Source organism: Nycticebus coucang, chromosome 11 (genome assembly GCF_027406575.1).
Source record: "Nycticebus coucang isolate mNycCou1 chromosome 11, mNycCou1.pri, whole genome shotgun sequence".
Taxonomy (NCBI): domain Eukaryota; kingdom Metazoa; phylum Chordata; class Mammalia; order Primates; family Lorisidae; genus Nycticebus; species Nycticebus coucang.
This window is the reverse complement of record NC_069790.1, coordinates 27,292,911-27,308,264: the sequence shown is the minus strand read 5'-3', so window position 1 is coordinate 27,308,264 and position 15,354 is coordinate 27,292,911. Positions and strand designations below refer to the sequence as shown.

At 36.6% G+C, this 15,354-nt stretch overlaps 2 protein-coding genes and 1 long non-coding RNA gene across 4 annotated transcripts in view; 1 reads left to right on the top strand and 2 right to left on the bottom strand.

Annotated features, from left to right (window-relative positions):
* ZNRF2 (zinc and ring finger 2) overlaps positions 1–15,354 on the top strand; it is a 121,708-nt gene that overhangs the window by 39,745 nt on the left and 66,609 nt on the right. The window lies entirely within an intron of this gene.
* LOC128598121 (protein tyrosine phosphatase type IVA 1-like) lies at positions 6,834–7,364 on the bottom strand. The gene has a single exon (XM_053608392.1). It carries the CDS (start codon positions 7,359–7,361, stop codon positions 6,891–6,893), a length of 471 nt encoding a protein of 156 aa, XP_053464367.1. The 5' UTR covers positions 7,362–7,364; the 3' UTR covers positions 6,834–6,890.
* LOC128598124 (uncharacterized) lies at positions 7,458–8,029 on the bottom strand. The gene has a single exon (XR_008383577.1). It is a non-coding gene; the product is annotated as an uncharacterized LOC128598124 (long non-coding RNA).

Genomic DNA, 15,354 nt, shown 5'->3' with positions numbered 1-15,354 from the left:
TCAGATTTACTGAAATAATTGTAAATTGACTAAGGACTTTCTAAAAATAGGAAAATTTTCAAGCATACAAGAAGTAAAGAGGAATAGTATAGTGAACTTATAAACTTCATATCTTTATCATCCACATTTAATTTATTATATTTTTCCATATTTGCTGCATCTTTTTTCTCTGGATTATTTTAAGAGAAACCCCTGATATCTTATTTCCCCTCTGTATATTTAAGTGTACATATCTAGAATATGTACTTTTGTTTTTTTACATCAGGCAATGTCTTAATTACTGAGGGCCCTTTTTATTTAAAAAAGTTAGGCCAGTGGGTAGCGCCTGTGGCTCAGAGGGTAGGGCGCCGGCCCTATATACCAAGGGTGGTGGGTTCAAACCCAGCCCCAGCCAAACTGCAACAAAAAGATAGCCGGGCACCTGTAGTCCCAGCTACTGGGAGGCTGAGGCAAGAGAATTGCCTAAGCCCAGGAGTTGGAGGTTACTGTGAGCTGTGTGACGCCAGGACACTCTACCAAGGGCGATAAAGTGAGACTCTGTCTCTACAAACCAACAAAGTTAGGACAGCATATTAAGAAACTCAAATAATGGCAAAACTCTGTAAGTGATTATATGGATATTATGAGTAGGAGGTTTTGAATTATAGTCTTTCAACATTCTCTGAACTCTTGTAAGATACTCAGTTAAATAATCATATTGATTATTTTGTGTTTTACCAATAGAGTCAGAAATTTAGGTTTCTTAAAATGATTGTTTAACCCTGGATTTGCTTTTAGGGACAAGAAAATGTTTAGAGTGTGCAGAATTTATTGCTTCTGTGATAAAATTTAGCCTGTGTAATGATGATGTTCCTAGTTAATAACTAGATTAGATGGATGAAAGATGTTCTCAGTCTTTATTCTTAGGAGCAACTCTTTGACAGTCCAGACATTTAATCTTTCACATCTGCAACTGGCCTGCTGTTGAGTTGTGGTGACTTTAGTGCCCTTAAACTTCCAGTAGAATTAAGAGCGCAATCAGTGTTTTTAAATTAATTAAGCAGTAGTTTTGGAGTGGATCCTACTATGTTGGTCATTGCTGGATAAAAATGAAAGTATAGGAAGCTTCAGGGTAGATGGGAAGACAAAAATTAAATTCTCTAATATTAGCATGTTACTAAGCAATACAAAAAGATTTGCAGTAATTTTTGGTTGTTTTGCATTATAGTGAGTCAGTACTGATCAGGGAACTATAGATTTGTAGTGTATATAATACATAAAAAATTTTCTGTAATTGATCAAAAATTATAAAGTCAATTAGGGGTTGGAAGAGAAATGAGGCTGGAGTTAGAAGGGAACAGATGCATGGCTTTGTATAATAAATAAAAAGTTTGGGTGGCACCTGTGGCTCAAGGAGTAGGGTACCGGCCCCATATACCGGGGGTGGCAGGTTTGAGCCCGGCCCCGGCCAAAACTGCCAAAAAAAAAAAAAAGTTTGTGTGTCTATTTTAAATGGGAATGATATGATCAGATTTGTCTTTTGAAGATAGCCTGTAAGAACAGTTTTGGGGAAGGGGAGGGCAAGAACCTTCCCAGTAGTCTGGGAAAAAATAATAATAGCTGGATTTAGGAATGTGGTGGATGTCTATAGCAGTGGTTGAATTTGATCAATACTCAGGAGGTAAAATCTACCAGGTTGGTGATGGCATAGAGAACAAACAGGTGTTGCTGTAGGGAAGCAGTGGTAATAACTGCCCTGACTCCTCAACCCTTTGGTGGACTAAACTTTTCAATCCAGTTTACTGACAGCTCACAAATAGTTTTTGTCATAATGAAACTTTTTCAAAGGGGTTTTCCTACTTTCCCCTTGTGAAACAAATATTCAGACTGTTTGAATAATTCTTAATGGCTTGCCAGTAAACTTCCAGTAAAGGGCTAGATGGTAAATATTTTAGCCTGTGCAAACTTCTTTCTTTCCTCCTCTCCTCCCCTCTTCTCTCCTCCCCTTCTCACCTCAACTTCCAGAGTGCTAGAATTAGAGGTGTGAGCCCTGTGTCTGGCCCTTTACAAACCTTTCAATCTCTGTCCTTCTTGTAGTATAAATTGAGTCATAGACAGTATACATGTATAAAGGCATGTGTGTGTTGTGTTCCAACAAAATTTTTATTAATGAGTACTGAAATTTGAATTTCCTATAATTTATATGTACCACAAAATTTTCTTTTTACATTTTTTCAGCCATTAAAGTTTTGACACAAGGGCTGTACAAAAACAGGTGGCAAGCCACATTTGGTGCTAACCTTAGAATTACCCCAAGTGCAGTTTCTTTACAAGAAACTTAAATAGTAAATAGGCTGTAAGACATTAATTCCTTTACTTTAAAACCTATAATGCTTTATTTGATTCTTAGATTTGAGAGTTTTGGGGATTGAAGAGGCAAGAATACACTTAAAAGAATACTGGCAAACCTAATATAGCTAGGCAAATATTTAATGCCTAGTGAATTCCTTGAAGAGCAGTATCTGTAAGGAAGTAATTAACACATACCAGTGAAAGTAGTTTCCAGAGGTCAGCCCCTAAGGGGAAACAAAGTTAATAACTTCTGTCAGACGAAATACTAATAATTCTAAGAAAGTAGAGTTTGGTTCTAGGGTAGTAACAGTAGGGAGCTTTATCTATGTAAATTATAGTGCTTACAAGTCAGTCACAGAACTGCTATAATTACAATTTGATTTTAATTGTGACACTAAACTGTTTATGCATATTTAGCTTTCATGTTTACTTGTTCATTTGTCATGGTGACTGTCAAAAAATTAAATCAAGGTCTTAATTGCCAAAAGTACACTTTTAAAAAATCCTGTAAAGTTTTGTTAGGTATGTTTGCATTTAATTAAGTATCTAAAAAGTTATTTGGTAAAAAATGTAGTATTTATGAGAACCAGATTTGTGCTAAATACACACATTTGTGAATTTTATTGTTAAGAAATCATCATTTACAACATCAGAACCCAATTACTTTTAATGGAAAATAATAGAATTTAAATTGTATTTTTAAAAATGATATTCTCATTATTGTGCAAATTATAATTTCTTCTTTTAATTATTTTTGGCCTCTTCTCACATTTCAAATTAGTACATTGAAAATATAGGAGAAAATGGTCTTACACACATAAAATGTAAGGTACAACAAGAATGGCAGAAATATATTTTAAATTTAATTTTTAAAAAATTTTTATTTTTAATTTAATTTAAAACATGTAAATATTTTGCACTAAATATGCCTATGTCTGACCTGTGGCTCAGTGTTTTTTCTTTCAGCCTTTTCTTTCTTTTTTTTTCTAATTTTTTTTATTATTAAATCATAGCTGTGTACATTAATGCGATCATGGGGCACCATACACTGGTTTTATAGACCGTCTGACACATTTTCATCACACTGGTTAACATAGCCTTCCTGGCATTTTCTTAGTTATTGTGTTAAGACATTTATATTCTATATTTACTAAGTTTCACATGTACCCTTGTAAGATACACCGCAGGTGTAATCCCACCAATCACCCTCCCTCCACCCATCCTCCCCCCCCCTTCCCCCTATTCTTAGGTTGTAACTGGGTTATAGCTTTCATGTGAAAGCCATAAATTAGTTTCATTGTAGGGCTGAGTACATTGGATACTTTTTCTTCCATTCTTGAGATACTTTACTAAGAAGAATATATTCCAGCTCCATCCACTTAAACATGAAAGAGGTAAAGTCTCCATCTTTCTTTAAGGCTGCATAATATTCCATGGTGTACATATACCACAATTTATTAATCCATTTGTGGATTGATGGGCACTTGGGCTTTTTCCATGACTTAGCAATTATGAATTGGGCTGCAATAAACATTCTGGTACAAATATCTTTGTTATGATGTGATTTTCGGTCTTGGTATATGCCTAGTAGAGGAATTACAGGATTGAATGGCAGATCTATTTTTAGATCTCTAAGTGTTCTCCACACATCTTTCCAAAAGGAATGTATTAATTTGCATTCCCACCAGCAGTGTAGAAGTGTTCCCTTTTCTCCACATCCACGCCAACATCTCTGGTCTTGGGATTTTGTGATACTGGAGTTAGATGATATCTCAAAGTAGTTTTGATTTGCATTCCTCTGATGATTAAAGATGGTGAGCATTTTATCATATGTCTGTAGGCCGCGCACCTGTCTTCTTCAGAGAAGTTTCTCTTCAAATCCCTTGCCCAGCCTGCGATGGGATCACTTGTTCTTTTCTTGCTTATACGTTTGAGTTCTCTGTGGATTCTGGTTATTAAATCTTTGTCAGAGACATAACCTGCAAATATCTTCTCACATTCTGAGGGCTGTTTGCTTGCTTTACTTACTGTGTTATTGGCTGTGCAGAAGCTTTTTAGTTTGATCAAGTCCCAGTAGTGTATTTTTGAAGCTGCTTCAGTTGCCCGGGGGGGCCTCCTCATAAAATACTCGCCCAGACCAATTTCTTCAAGGGTTTTCCCTGCACTCTCTTCTAGTATTTTAATAGTTTCATGTCTTAATTTTAAATCTTTAATCCAGTGAGAGTGTATCTTAGTTAATGGTGAGAGGTGTGGGTCCAATTTCAGTCTTCTACAGGTTGCCAGCCAGTTCACCTAGCACCATCTTTTCCCCACTGAATGTTTTTAATTGGCTTGTCAAAGATCAAATAACGGTAAGTAGCTGGATTCATCTCTTGGTTCTCTATTCTGTTCCAGACATCTACTTCTCTGTTTTGTGACAGAACCATGCTGTTTTGGTCACTATCGATTTATAGTATAGTCTGAGGTCTGGTAGCGTGATTCCTCCTGCTTTGTTTTTATTTCTGAGTAATGTCTTGGCTATTCGAGGTTTTTTCTGATTCCATATAAAACGAAGTATTATTTTTTCAAGATCTTTAAAGTATGACAGTGGCGCTTTAATAGGGATTGCATTAAAATTGTATATTGCTTTGGGTAGTATGGACATTTTAACAATGTTGATTCTTCCCAGCAATGAGCATGGTATGTTTTTCTATTTGTTAACATTTTCAGCTATTTCTTTTCTTAGAGTTTCATAGTTCTCTTTATAGAGATCTTTCACGTCCTTTGTTAGATAAACTCCCAAATATTTCATCTTCTTTGGCACTACTGTGAATGGAATAGAGTCCTTAACTTTTTTTCAGCTTGACTATTGTTGGTATATATAAAGGCTACCGATTTATGAATGTTGATTTTGTAACCTGAGACACTGCTGTATTCCTTGATCACTTCTAAGAGTTTTGTGGTAGAATCCCTGGTGTTTTCCAGATATACAATCATATCATCTGCGAAGAGTGAAAGTTTGATCTCTTCTGACCCTATATCGATACCCTTGATCGCCTTTTCTTCCCTAATTGCAATGGCTAAAACTTCCATTACAATGTTAAAGAGCAATGGAGACAATGGGCAGCCTTGTCTGGTTCCTGATCTGAGTGGAAATGATTTCAATTTAACTCCATTCAATACGATATTGGCTGTGGGTTTGCTGTAGGTGGCCTCTATCAGTTTAAGAAATGTCCCTTCTATACCAATTTTCTTAAGTGTTCTGATCACGAAGAGATGTTTAAGCTCTCGCACTAAGTTTTTGCAAGCTGGTGAACACTGACAAATTATTTCTCCCACAGAACTATAACCACACACTCCCAGACGGTATAAATACATGGTTCAACTAACATTAATACACATCACCGTTTCATCAATTACATAGTAAAACAAATTATCAAGTATCCAAATGTTAAGTTACACAGCTCAAAAGGCATATGTAAAATATTTATTAGATGTCTGCTCAATTCATTAGCAGGAACCTATTTTTTTTTTTTTTTTGCAAGAGGTTGGAAGAAATGGAAAAAAAAAATCACACTTTGAACAAAAAAAAGTTGGTAAACAACTTCTGATAAGTATGGGGAAAAAATTACAAGACTTTCAGAAAGTTTATGATTAAGAATTGTTTTAGCTACAATTAACAGAGCATCTCTACCTTTTAAAAAATATTTACTAAATCAAAGAGCGTATTTCTACATGTCCTGCACAAGACAAAGGCAACATTTTGCTAAAAATATTTAATAGCCCCCTCTTCCATTCTTTTTTCAGGCCCTCCCTGTTAAGTTGCACCTCCGAGTGCAAACATTAAATTAACTGTAAGGCTTTTTTTGTCTGAAGACAGTAAAGACATATGCTTCTGTACAATGCAGATTTTCAAAATGGAGGTTTTTTTATAACAGCACAAAATGAGATTTATAGAAAGACATTAATTACTCTAAGACTTGGTAAAAATCCAAAAAAAAAAAAAATCAATGTTTGAGCAAACCTGATGTAGTTTGGTATAAATGTGGGAGATGTAAACATAAAGTGAGCAGGCAAATAATCCAAGGGCCTTCTTTCGATGTCTGAAATGACTGGATAAACCACGTAAGGTCTAGAATGTTCATAGTTCCTGGGATTTTAGTTCTGTACGATACTAAAAATATCAAGTATTGATACACAAATACAAGTATTGTGCTGGGTATTTTGGCACCTAATCTTTCTAAGTTTCTTATATATTGATAAGATTCTGGCATGGGAATAGATTTAAACAAGACATAACTCAGTAATACCGCATGATTTCAGGAAAGGTCAATTGGTACAAATAATAAGCACATTTAAATGCTGAACAGCAAGAATCTTTTGCTTAGTGTCCAAAAAGGTTGACTATAATCCAAACATAGAGGTTGCAATTCTGTTAAGCTTGTGGCCTGGTAAAACTGCTTTACAATACTCCTGTGGAAGCTTCATTAATCAACATGTTGGCTAATACACGTACATATGACAAATTAGGTTCTGTCTCAAGTTTTACTTCCAAGGCAACAGCATCAGGCACCCCAGTTTTATTGAATGCAACAGTTGTTTCTATGACCATTGGGGTCTTTGAAGAGCAGCCACATCTTAGAACGATACTTCTCCAAGTACAAAAGTTGCTTGCTGTTAAAAGCTCCCCGCCGCTTTTGTCTTATGAATTGTACTGCATCTTCGTATTTCATTCCACCTTCAATTAATGCGAGAGCAACAAACACTGGAGCTCTCTCAAGGCCTACAACACAATGAACAGCAATACAACAACCAGGTTCTTCACGAAACTTGATTTTTACGAGACTTAACCAGTCATCAACAATCTGGTTAGATGGTGGTGCACCATCATCAAAAGGCCAGTCGAGAACATGGATGCCTTCTTTCTCCACAAGAGTAGTGTCATAAGTTGCTTCATACACTCTTACTACTGTGTTAACTCCATACTTAAGTTCCTCTATAAATTTGTTTAAGGTCGCATTGGTTGGATTGTGTGTAATAAGAAATCTCATGTTCTTTTTTTTGGCTGGGGCTGGGTTTGAACCTGCCACCTCCCGCATATAGAGCTGGTGCCCTACTCCTTTGAGCCACAGGCGCCGCCCATCTCATGTTCTTGTATGTGACTTCTACAGGAGCTGGGTGGTTCATTTGAGCCATGTTAATTTAGTTAAAAAAACACTCAAAAGGGTTATGAAAGAATTTAAAAAATTGAATACAGAAATGATGCAAAGAAACTGAAGTCTACTTCAATATACTCCACTTGAAATTCTCAGTGCTTTGAGGATGAAGTTGGAAGTAATGATAAATGAAATGAACCTCCTAACAAGAAGCAGCAATTCTTCAATCCAGTAATACTGAGGCAACAGAAAGGAAGTGCACTGAGGTTTACCCCATCCAGGTCAGAACTCTTGTAAAATGCTCTGCAGATTTCAAGTCAACCCTTCTGTGTCCAGGTTAACCACTCTTACGGGGGCTTCTTGGTGGAGTAGTAATGAATTTCTACAGTTCAGTTGTCTGCATAGAGGTCGTGCTGTGCCTGGCAGTAATCTCCACTGCCCTTCAGAAACTTCATAAATGTGTGACCAAGAACACCACAGAACTGAGGAATATGTTTACTCATTGAAAATTGTGGCCTAATCATACAGCCAGTCCTGAGGCGGCAGTGGCGGCGGCTGCAGGGCAGGAGGCGACAGTGGTCGTTGCAGGGCTGCAATCTCTTTCAGCCTTTTCAAAAAAATTATACTAAAATATTTTTTGTTTGTTTGTTTTGGATAGTATAGAGTACAACAGAAAGGAAATGCAACAATAGAAGAAGGGACATCTATCTTTCCTCTTTCCTTTCTTTTCCTATGTTTTCGGCTGTGTTCTAACGGCTTTGCTTTAGCCAGCACATCAGCTGTCTTGCACTTCCTCTTGCTCTTTAACCCCCTTCCCCTTTGGATCTTATCTTTTGTTTTTTTTTTTTGTTTGTTTGTTTGCTGCTTTCAGTAGCTGTTTTTCAGAAACCTTTTCTTTATCTTTAATTCCATGTTCTGAATGGGATCATTAAAGATTTTAAAATTTAGTTGATCAAGATAAATGATAAAAGATTATTTCCCTTACAAACTGCACACTAAAAACTTCAGCATATTATTAAAAAGTGAGACCTCTAAGAATGTAATGTACAGTTTCTTATGTCATTCCATGTTCTTTAAAAAAGCATTTTAATGATCAATCAGGGAACATTTATATTATGATTATTTATCAGAATAATATGTGCCTCATTTATATTATGATTATTTATCAGAATAATATGTGCCTCATTTTGTTGCCTTCTCTGACCTAATTTTCTCGTGGCTGAGTGAAACATTAATTTAAATGCATGTTTTATCTGAAACAGCAGTGGAAAGGAACCGGCTGTTTTTTACTCAGTAACTAGTCCAGATTTATATGAAGAAAGTAACAAAGCTTAGAATTTCTTTCTCATCAACTCTGTAGTCTCCACTTCCAGCTTCTACTTGCTAAGATAGAACTTTTTGTTTTTACTTTTTGTTTATTGCCTTTCATTCGAGTTATATCTTGATAGTTGACAATATAGTAAATCTCCATGTTGTGTGTGTGCATGAAAGAAACAGCCATGCTTTAAAATTGTCCTTTAGACCACATGTTCTCATTTATTCTCCTTTACAAGTGGCATCTAAGCAGTGGGGGTATGATGGTACAGAGTGACTTAATGGACATTGGAGATTGGGAGAGAAGTTTAAGATAAAAAACTACTTCTTATATACAATGTATACTGTTCAGTGACAGATTATATTAAAAGCCTAGACTTCTCCATTTTGCAGTTTATCCTTGTAACAAAAAGCCCACCTGTGCCCCCCTTAACTTAAGTAATAAGTTACTGAATGTGAGAGTCACATTCAGTTGAGCTTTATTAAGCCAAGACTTTAGCCCTGTGGCTGGGGAAAGCACAGCCCACAAAGTATCTGTTGTGGACTAAACTCTGGGTAGAAGAGGTTGAAGATTTCAAATTTAAAGGAAAATGTGAAGTGCACAGGTGAAGGAGAGGTGAGCAGTGAGGCAAGTGATGATATTCTTGTGAATTTTCTATTTGGTGCCTAGTAAATCTAGATAAGGTCAGATGTAACATTCAAAAGGGGTGGGTGTAGGCTTGTTACCAAAAGTTCAGTACTTATCCCTGAAGCCAAATCTGTAAGAAGGAAGAATGAGGACAAGTGGTTTGAGGCAAAGGAGAGAGAAGTTTATCAATTTGCTGTCAAATGAGTGTAGCAGACCACTTCTCAAAAGACCACCACCCTGCTTTTAAGTCAGTGCTTCTCAACCTTCCTAATGCCTCCTAATGCTGCGGCCGTTTAATACAGTTCCTTGTATGTGGTGACCCCCAACCATAAAATTATTTTCTTTGCTACTTTGTTACTGTAATTTTGCTACTGTTATGAATGGTAATGTAAATGTCTGATAGGCAGGATGTATTTTCTTTGTTACAAAGGGGTCAGGACTCACAGGTTGAGAATGCTGATTTAAGTAGAAATACAGGGCTTCTTAAAGGGGGGAGGTTGTTTCGGTGGTTGTACTTGGGTCTGTGTGACCAGTGTCCCATGTCATGGGTTTGTGCTTTTCAACTATAGTTGTTTTGTTAGACCTTATCTCTCTGATGAAGATATGAAGATGATCTCATGACTTTTGTCTGGACCGTTCTGTAGAGCTGTCTCCTGTGCTTTAAGATGCTAGAAAATAAATAGCAAAGAACATTTGCTTGGTCCTTTGATTACTGGCCTCCAGAAGGAATGCAGGTTTTAATTCCCCAAACGGGTAGTGGCTTTAAAGAGACAAATCATAAACTATTTTGCCCTTTTTTAGACCTTTGCCTCTTACAGGCTGGGGCACAAGGGCTCATGCTTGTAATCCTAGAACTTTAGGAGGCTGAAATGAGAGGGTATCTTGATGTCAGGAGACTAGAATGAGCTAAGTGCAACACTGTGTCTCCACAGAAAACTAAGAGAAATTAGCCAGGTATGGTAGTGCATGTCTATAGTCCCAGCTACTCAGGAAGCTGGGGCTGGAGGATGACTTGAGTCTAGGAGTTTGAGGCTGCAGTGAGCTGTGATGACACCACTGCACTTTAGCCTGGGTGACAGAGTGAGACCTTGTCTCAGAAAATAAGACAAAAACGAAAACAAATCAAAACAAGGGGGTAGAAATAGTAGTCAATGTTTTGATTTTCTCAGGGTGAGTAGAAGAGTGAACATATGTATCTTTTCCTTGATTTGCTTTTGTGGAGATAAACTTGTAACTGACATTTAACAGTTCATTCAGTCTGCCGTCCTATTCTGACATGCACTCATTTATAGGGGCTGCATTTCTTGAAGGGCTTGGTGGGGGGGCTGAAGGACATATTTTAACTCAAATTACATTTATCATTTTGAGATGGCTATTGGCAAACAGGAATATGCTGTAAGGCTATCTAAGTGAGAAGGTTGAGGGGTAGATTTGCATTTGTAGTGAATCTTTGTTAAATGCCACCAGGCCCCTTACCTATTTGATCTTTGACAGGTCAGCAAGAATCTGGCACCCTTAAAGGTCTGAATAAAAACATGTCTTGATGAAGTTTATCTGTATAACAGGACCACCTTACCAGCGAGTCAGTTCTTTCTCCTTCCCAAATCAAGTCCAAAAAGAAAAGTTCTGTCATAGCCATTTTCTAAGCTCCTAATATGTTAAAAGAGGATCCCTGTACCTCATTGGAGAGTGAATGGTAGTGCTGTGTGACTCAGTTCTCAGGCTTAGTTCTTTTCTTTTGGCATAATGAATTTTGGAGGGTCCTGAGATTTTTATTTTTCCTTTACATCCCCAAATCTTTTTTTTTTGTTGTTTTGAAGCGATAGGGAAATAGTTTATTAGAGGATATAGAAAATTTTCCAATACAAAGGAAGGGGTCTCAAATGGGTTGCCCTACATCCCCAACTCTATTTAAATTTTTTTTAAAAAGTCATTCAGCTGTTCAGAGCTATCTTTGTTTATTTAAGCATTAAGAAAAATTGTGAAGAGAGAAATAACACTTAAGATTTGGTCAAGAAGGATATATTAGAGGTAGGATATTGTTCAGTCAATAAATATTTACTGTGTACTCTACTTTGGCATAGTTCTGTGAATTAAATAGATGTATCGTTGTGAAACATGAATAAGTTAGATTTTAAAATCATTCTTTTGTTTTTTAGTTCAGAATTATTTAAAATATATATATTTTTTATTTGAAAGTCCTAAGATTATAACTGCACCTGGGTGGCACCTGTGGCTCAAGGAGTAGGGTGCCGGCCCCATTACCAGGGGTGGTGGGTTCAAGCCCAGCCCTGGCCAAAAACTGCAACAACAACAACAAAAAAGGATTATAACTGCACCTGAAGCTCTTGAATAAATTTTAAGTCTAATGAATTTGTTACATGGTTACTACATATTAAAAGCAGTAGTTTTCTTTTCACTTAAATTTTAGAGAAGCAAGAGTTTCAGTATAATTCCAATGAACCTTTAATAAATAGTTTTTAGAGTAGCTACATGTAAAACACGATAAATATAAATGACAAGAATAATACCCTGTTTCCCCGAAAATAAGACAGTGTCTTATTTTAAGGTGTGCTCCCAAAGATGCGCTAGGTCTTATTTTCAGGGGACGTCTTATCTTTCCTGTAAGTAGATCTTATTTTCGGAGGATGTCTTATTTTCGGGGAAACAGGGTATGTATGTTTTATAATGTGATAGGAATTATATATGTACCAAAAATCGAACAGTTGATAAACAATTACAAGCCATGTAGGCTACACCCAAGTTGATACTCTGGTTCTGGAGCTCATTATCAGTCTTTGGTTTTGTATTTTGTGCAACTGAAGGGAGTTGAAAATGTGTGTTTAGAAATAAATACTCTGACATTGAGCTTAATTGAGAATTTTTGCTGCATTTCCTAGTTGTTTTGTTTTAAGCCAATGTCAGAATAGAAAGTTCAGTAGGCATTCTTGGGTTCGAGAAAGAATTTCTGTAGACAAAGATTAAAAGTATAAAATTTATTTTATCACCAGGCACGGTGGCTCACGCCTGTAATCCTAGCACTCTGGGAGTCTGAGGCAGTTGGATCCCTTGAACTCAGGTGTTCAAGACCAGCCTGAGCAAGAGAGAGACCCTGGTCTCTAATAAAAATAGAAAAACTAGCTGGGCGTCATGGTTGGTGCTTTAGTCCAAGCTACTCAGGAGGCTGAGGCAAGAGGATCACTTGAGCCAAAGAGTTTGAGGTTGCTGTTAGCTAAGATGATGCTGTGGCGCTCTACCGAGGACTGCAGAGTGAGACTCTGTATCAAAAAAACAAAAAAATTATTTTATCTCCTTAGAAGGTGAGAGGGGGACTAAGAGAATAGGGAAAAAGAGAACAGGGAGACATCATGGCATCCCAAAGAAAGAAAGGAGATATGCCATCCTTGAGGTCAAGTGGCTAGATGAATTTAAGAGCGGCAAAGAGGGAAAAAGGCCCTTGAATCTGTTCCATTCCTTCCATGTTCTTAGAAGCTGGATGATAAACAGCTGTTCTTGCTTTTGGAGACAAGACTTTTTTCACAGGTGTTTCTGATCCTGAGGACTGATGCCCTTGCACTCTTTTATTGCTCCAGGGACTACTCAGGAATCCTTGAGGCTAGAAAACAAATTCTAAAAGGTGAATTTCCTTTCTGTGTGCTCTTTTCACTGGTTTATGAAAAGGGAACTCCATAGAGTGCCTGCTAGCAAGCTAGGCCAGAGATCAGAGAGACAGCTTGATTTTTAGCCCTTAACTGAAAAACTGTGAGTTAGAAAATTTTCTATCATTTCAGTATAAAGAGTGATCATCCTTACACCATTAAGTGTAAACAGTAACTGTAGTGGTTAGAATTTGTTGTAATGGTTATTCTGAAATCTATAGTTGGCTTAATTTTTTTTCTCTTTTCATGTGACTTCTACAATATAATCTAAGGCCATGGCAAAATTAACATTGGTTGTATGTTATGGTTCTCCTAGGAAGCTGTGGTTTATGAATTTAGTTTATGAATTCCCAGAGCAAATGCCATTACTCCACCCTTTCCCCTTTCCTGCCCCTCAACTAAAAGAAAATTTCCAAAGCAGAGGCTTTTGTCCTATTTATGAAAATAAATAGACGCTGCAGTTGAAGTTCATGCTCAGTTCTAGAAGTGCCTTGCATTTGTAGTCGTCCCCAAGAATGCTGAGACTAAGTTATCCTTGGCGTTGAAGCATCTTTCTCCTATTCTGTAGTGAGCTTGTTTCATATCAGGGAGAAGTAAAAACTATTTAACCTTCCTGTGTCTATCTTTTGGTTATTCTGTCCTCTCATTCACTACCTTCCTCCTTTGGTGATGTGTGGCCCTTTTCAGGGCCCCTTAGTGGCAGAAGATGTTTAGATTTTACAAGGCCCACTGATTCTTAGGTCCTCGTTTTATTACATGTATACTCTCTCATATTATAAATTAAAGACACTTTACATTTGCCACATGGATTTTATTTAGTTTTCTGTGAGAGCTGACTTGTCCCTTGCCATCATAATTTAAGTTGGTTTTTCTAACATTCTGGGTAGTGATTTGATTCTTGTATTCCCCTTCTTTAGCTATTTGGTAAGAGTGGTTGCATTGTATCCTATTTGATATTCTTCTGTAAAATGGATTTCATTTCTTCATTTACTCAAACTCAAATTCAAAAGAGAAAGTCTTGTTTGTTTTCCCAAGGAAGAGCAACCCATTTTGCCCAAGATGACCTTCATAATCAATCTGTAATTTTCATTATCAGAATTATTTTCTGTACATTTCATGGGGCACATGGAACTGACAGTGACAGGGAAGCATTTTTTGTCAATTGTGGCTTATTGTTCAAATCTTTTATAGGTTTCTGAGTCTATAAGATTTGCAGATTACATATATTTAAAGTAATCGGGACAATAAAAAAGCTAGAACATAGGATGAGAAATATAGCTAAAGGGATATTTTTGGGAGTAGGATAGGGAAGATTAAAAAAATTGACAGAAAGTTGATTGATAGGTTACGAGACAATAAAAGGGTATGAATAATAAGAAAGAAAAGCAAAAAGAGCGGCATCTTTGCAGGGTTATTTGTAAGATTACAAATGTGCCTAAGACATAAAAATGCATGCTTTTCTTACATTTTATGACAGTAGCCATAAAATATTTTCTGTTGGGTGGGAGTAGGAGAATTATTGGATCTCAAATACTTAATCTCTCTGAGTTTTTGAATAGTTCCCAAATATGGAAAGTACATGTATGAACAAATTAAAATCCATAGTAGAATCAAACTGGGTATCAGTTCTTTTTTTTTTTTTACATTGATATTTATTCTGAGTGATACATTCATAAGGGTTTATTACTATTCATAATTTTTGTATATTTAAAAAATTACTCACATATTTAAAAAGAAGCAATATATCATTTGACAGTACTAATGGGGACACTTCAAGAGCTCAATTGACCCTCAGTATCAGTTCTTCAACCTAGCCATTCATGACAGACATTTGGCATTATTCCTTAGGGATATGCGTTGAAAACAGTCTCAAAATAGACCCCTATCATGGTTGCCATTTTATAACATTTTTTTTTATAAATTTAATAATTGATTTGCATGAATACTTTCTTTTTTTTCTTTTTTTTTTTTTATTGTTAAATCATAGCTGTGTACATTAGTGCAATCGCCTGTACCCATTCTAAGATGGACCATAGATGTGGTCCCACCCATAACCCTCCCTCCACCAAAACCTCCCCCTCGCTTCCCCTTCCTTGGCCCTTTCCCCATAGTCTTGTGCTATAGTTGGGTTATAGTCTTCATGTGAAAGCTATAATTTAGCTTCATAGTAGGGCTGAGTACATTGGATACTTTTTCTTCCATTCCTGAGATACTTTGCTAAGAAGAATATGTTTCAGCTCCATCCATGTAAACACGAAAGAGGTAAAGTCTCCATCTTTCTTTAAGG

Bases quoted from the DNA above. Each gene is read 5' to 3' on its own strand.
- LOC128598121 (XM_053608392.1), bottom strand. From the start codon at position 7,361: ATGAGATTTCTTATTACACACAATCCAACCAATGCGACCTTAAACAAA.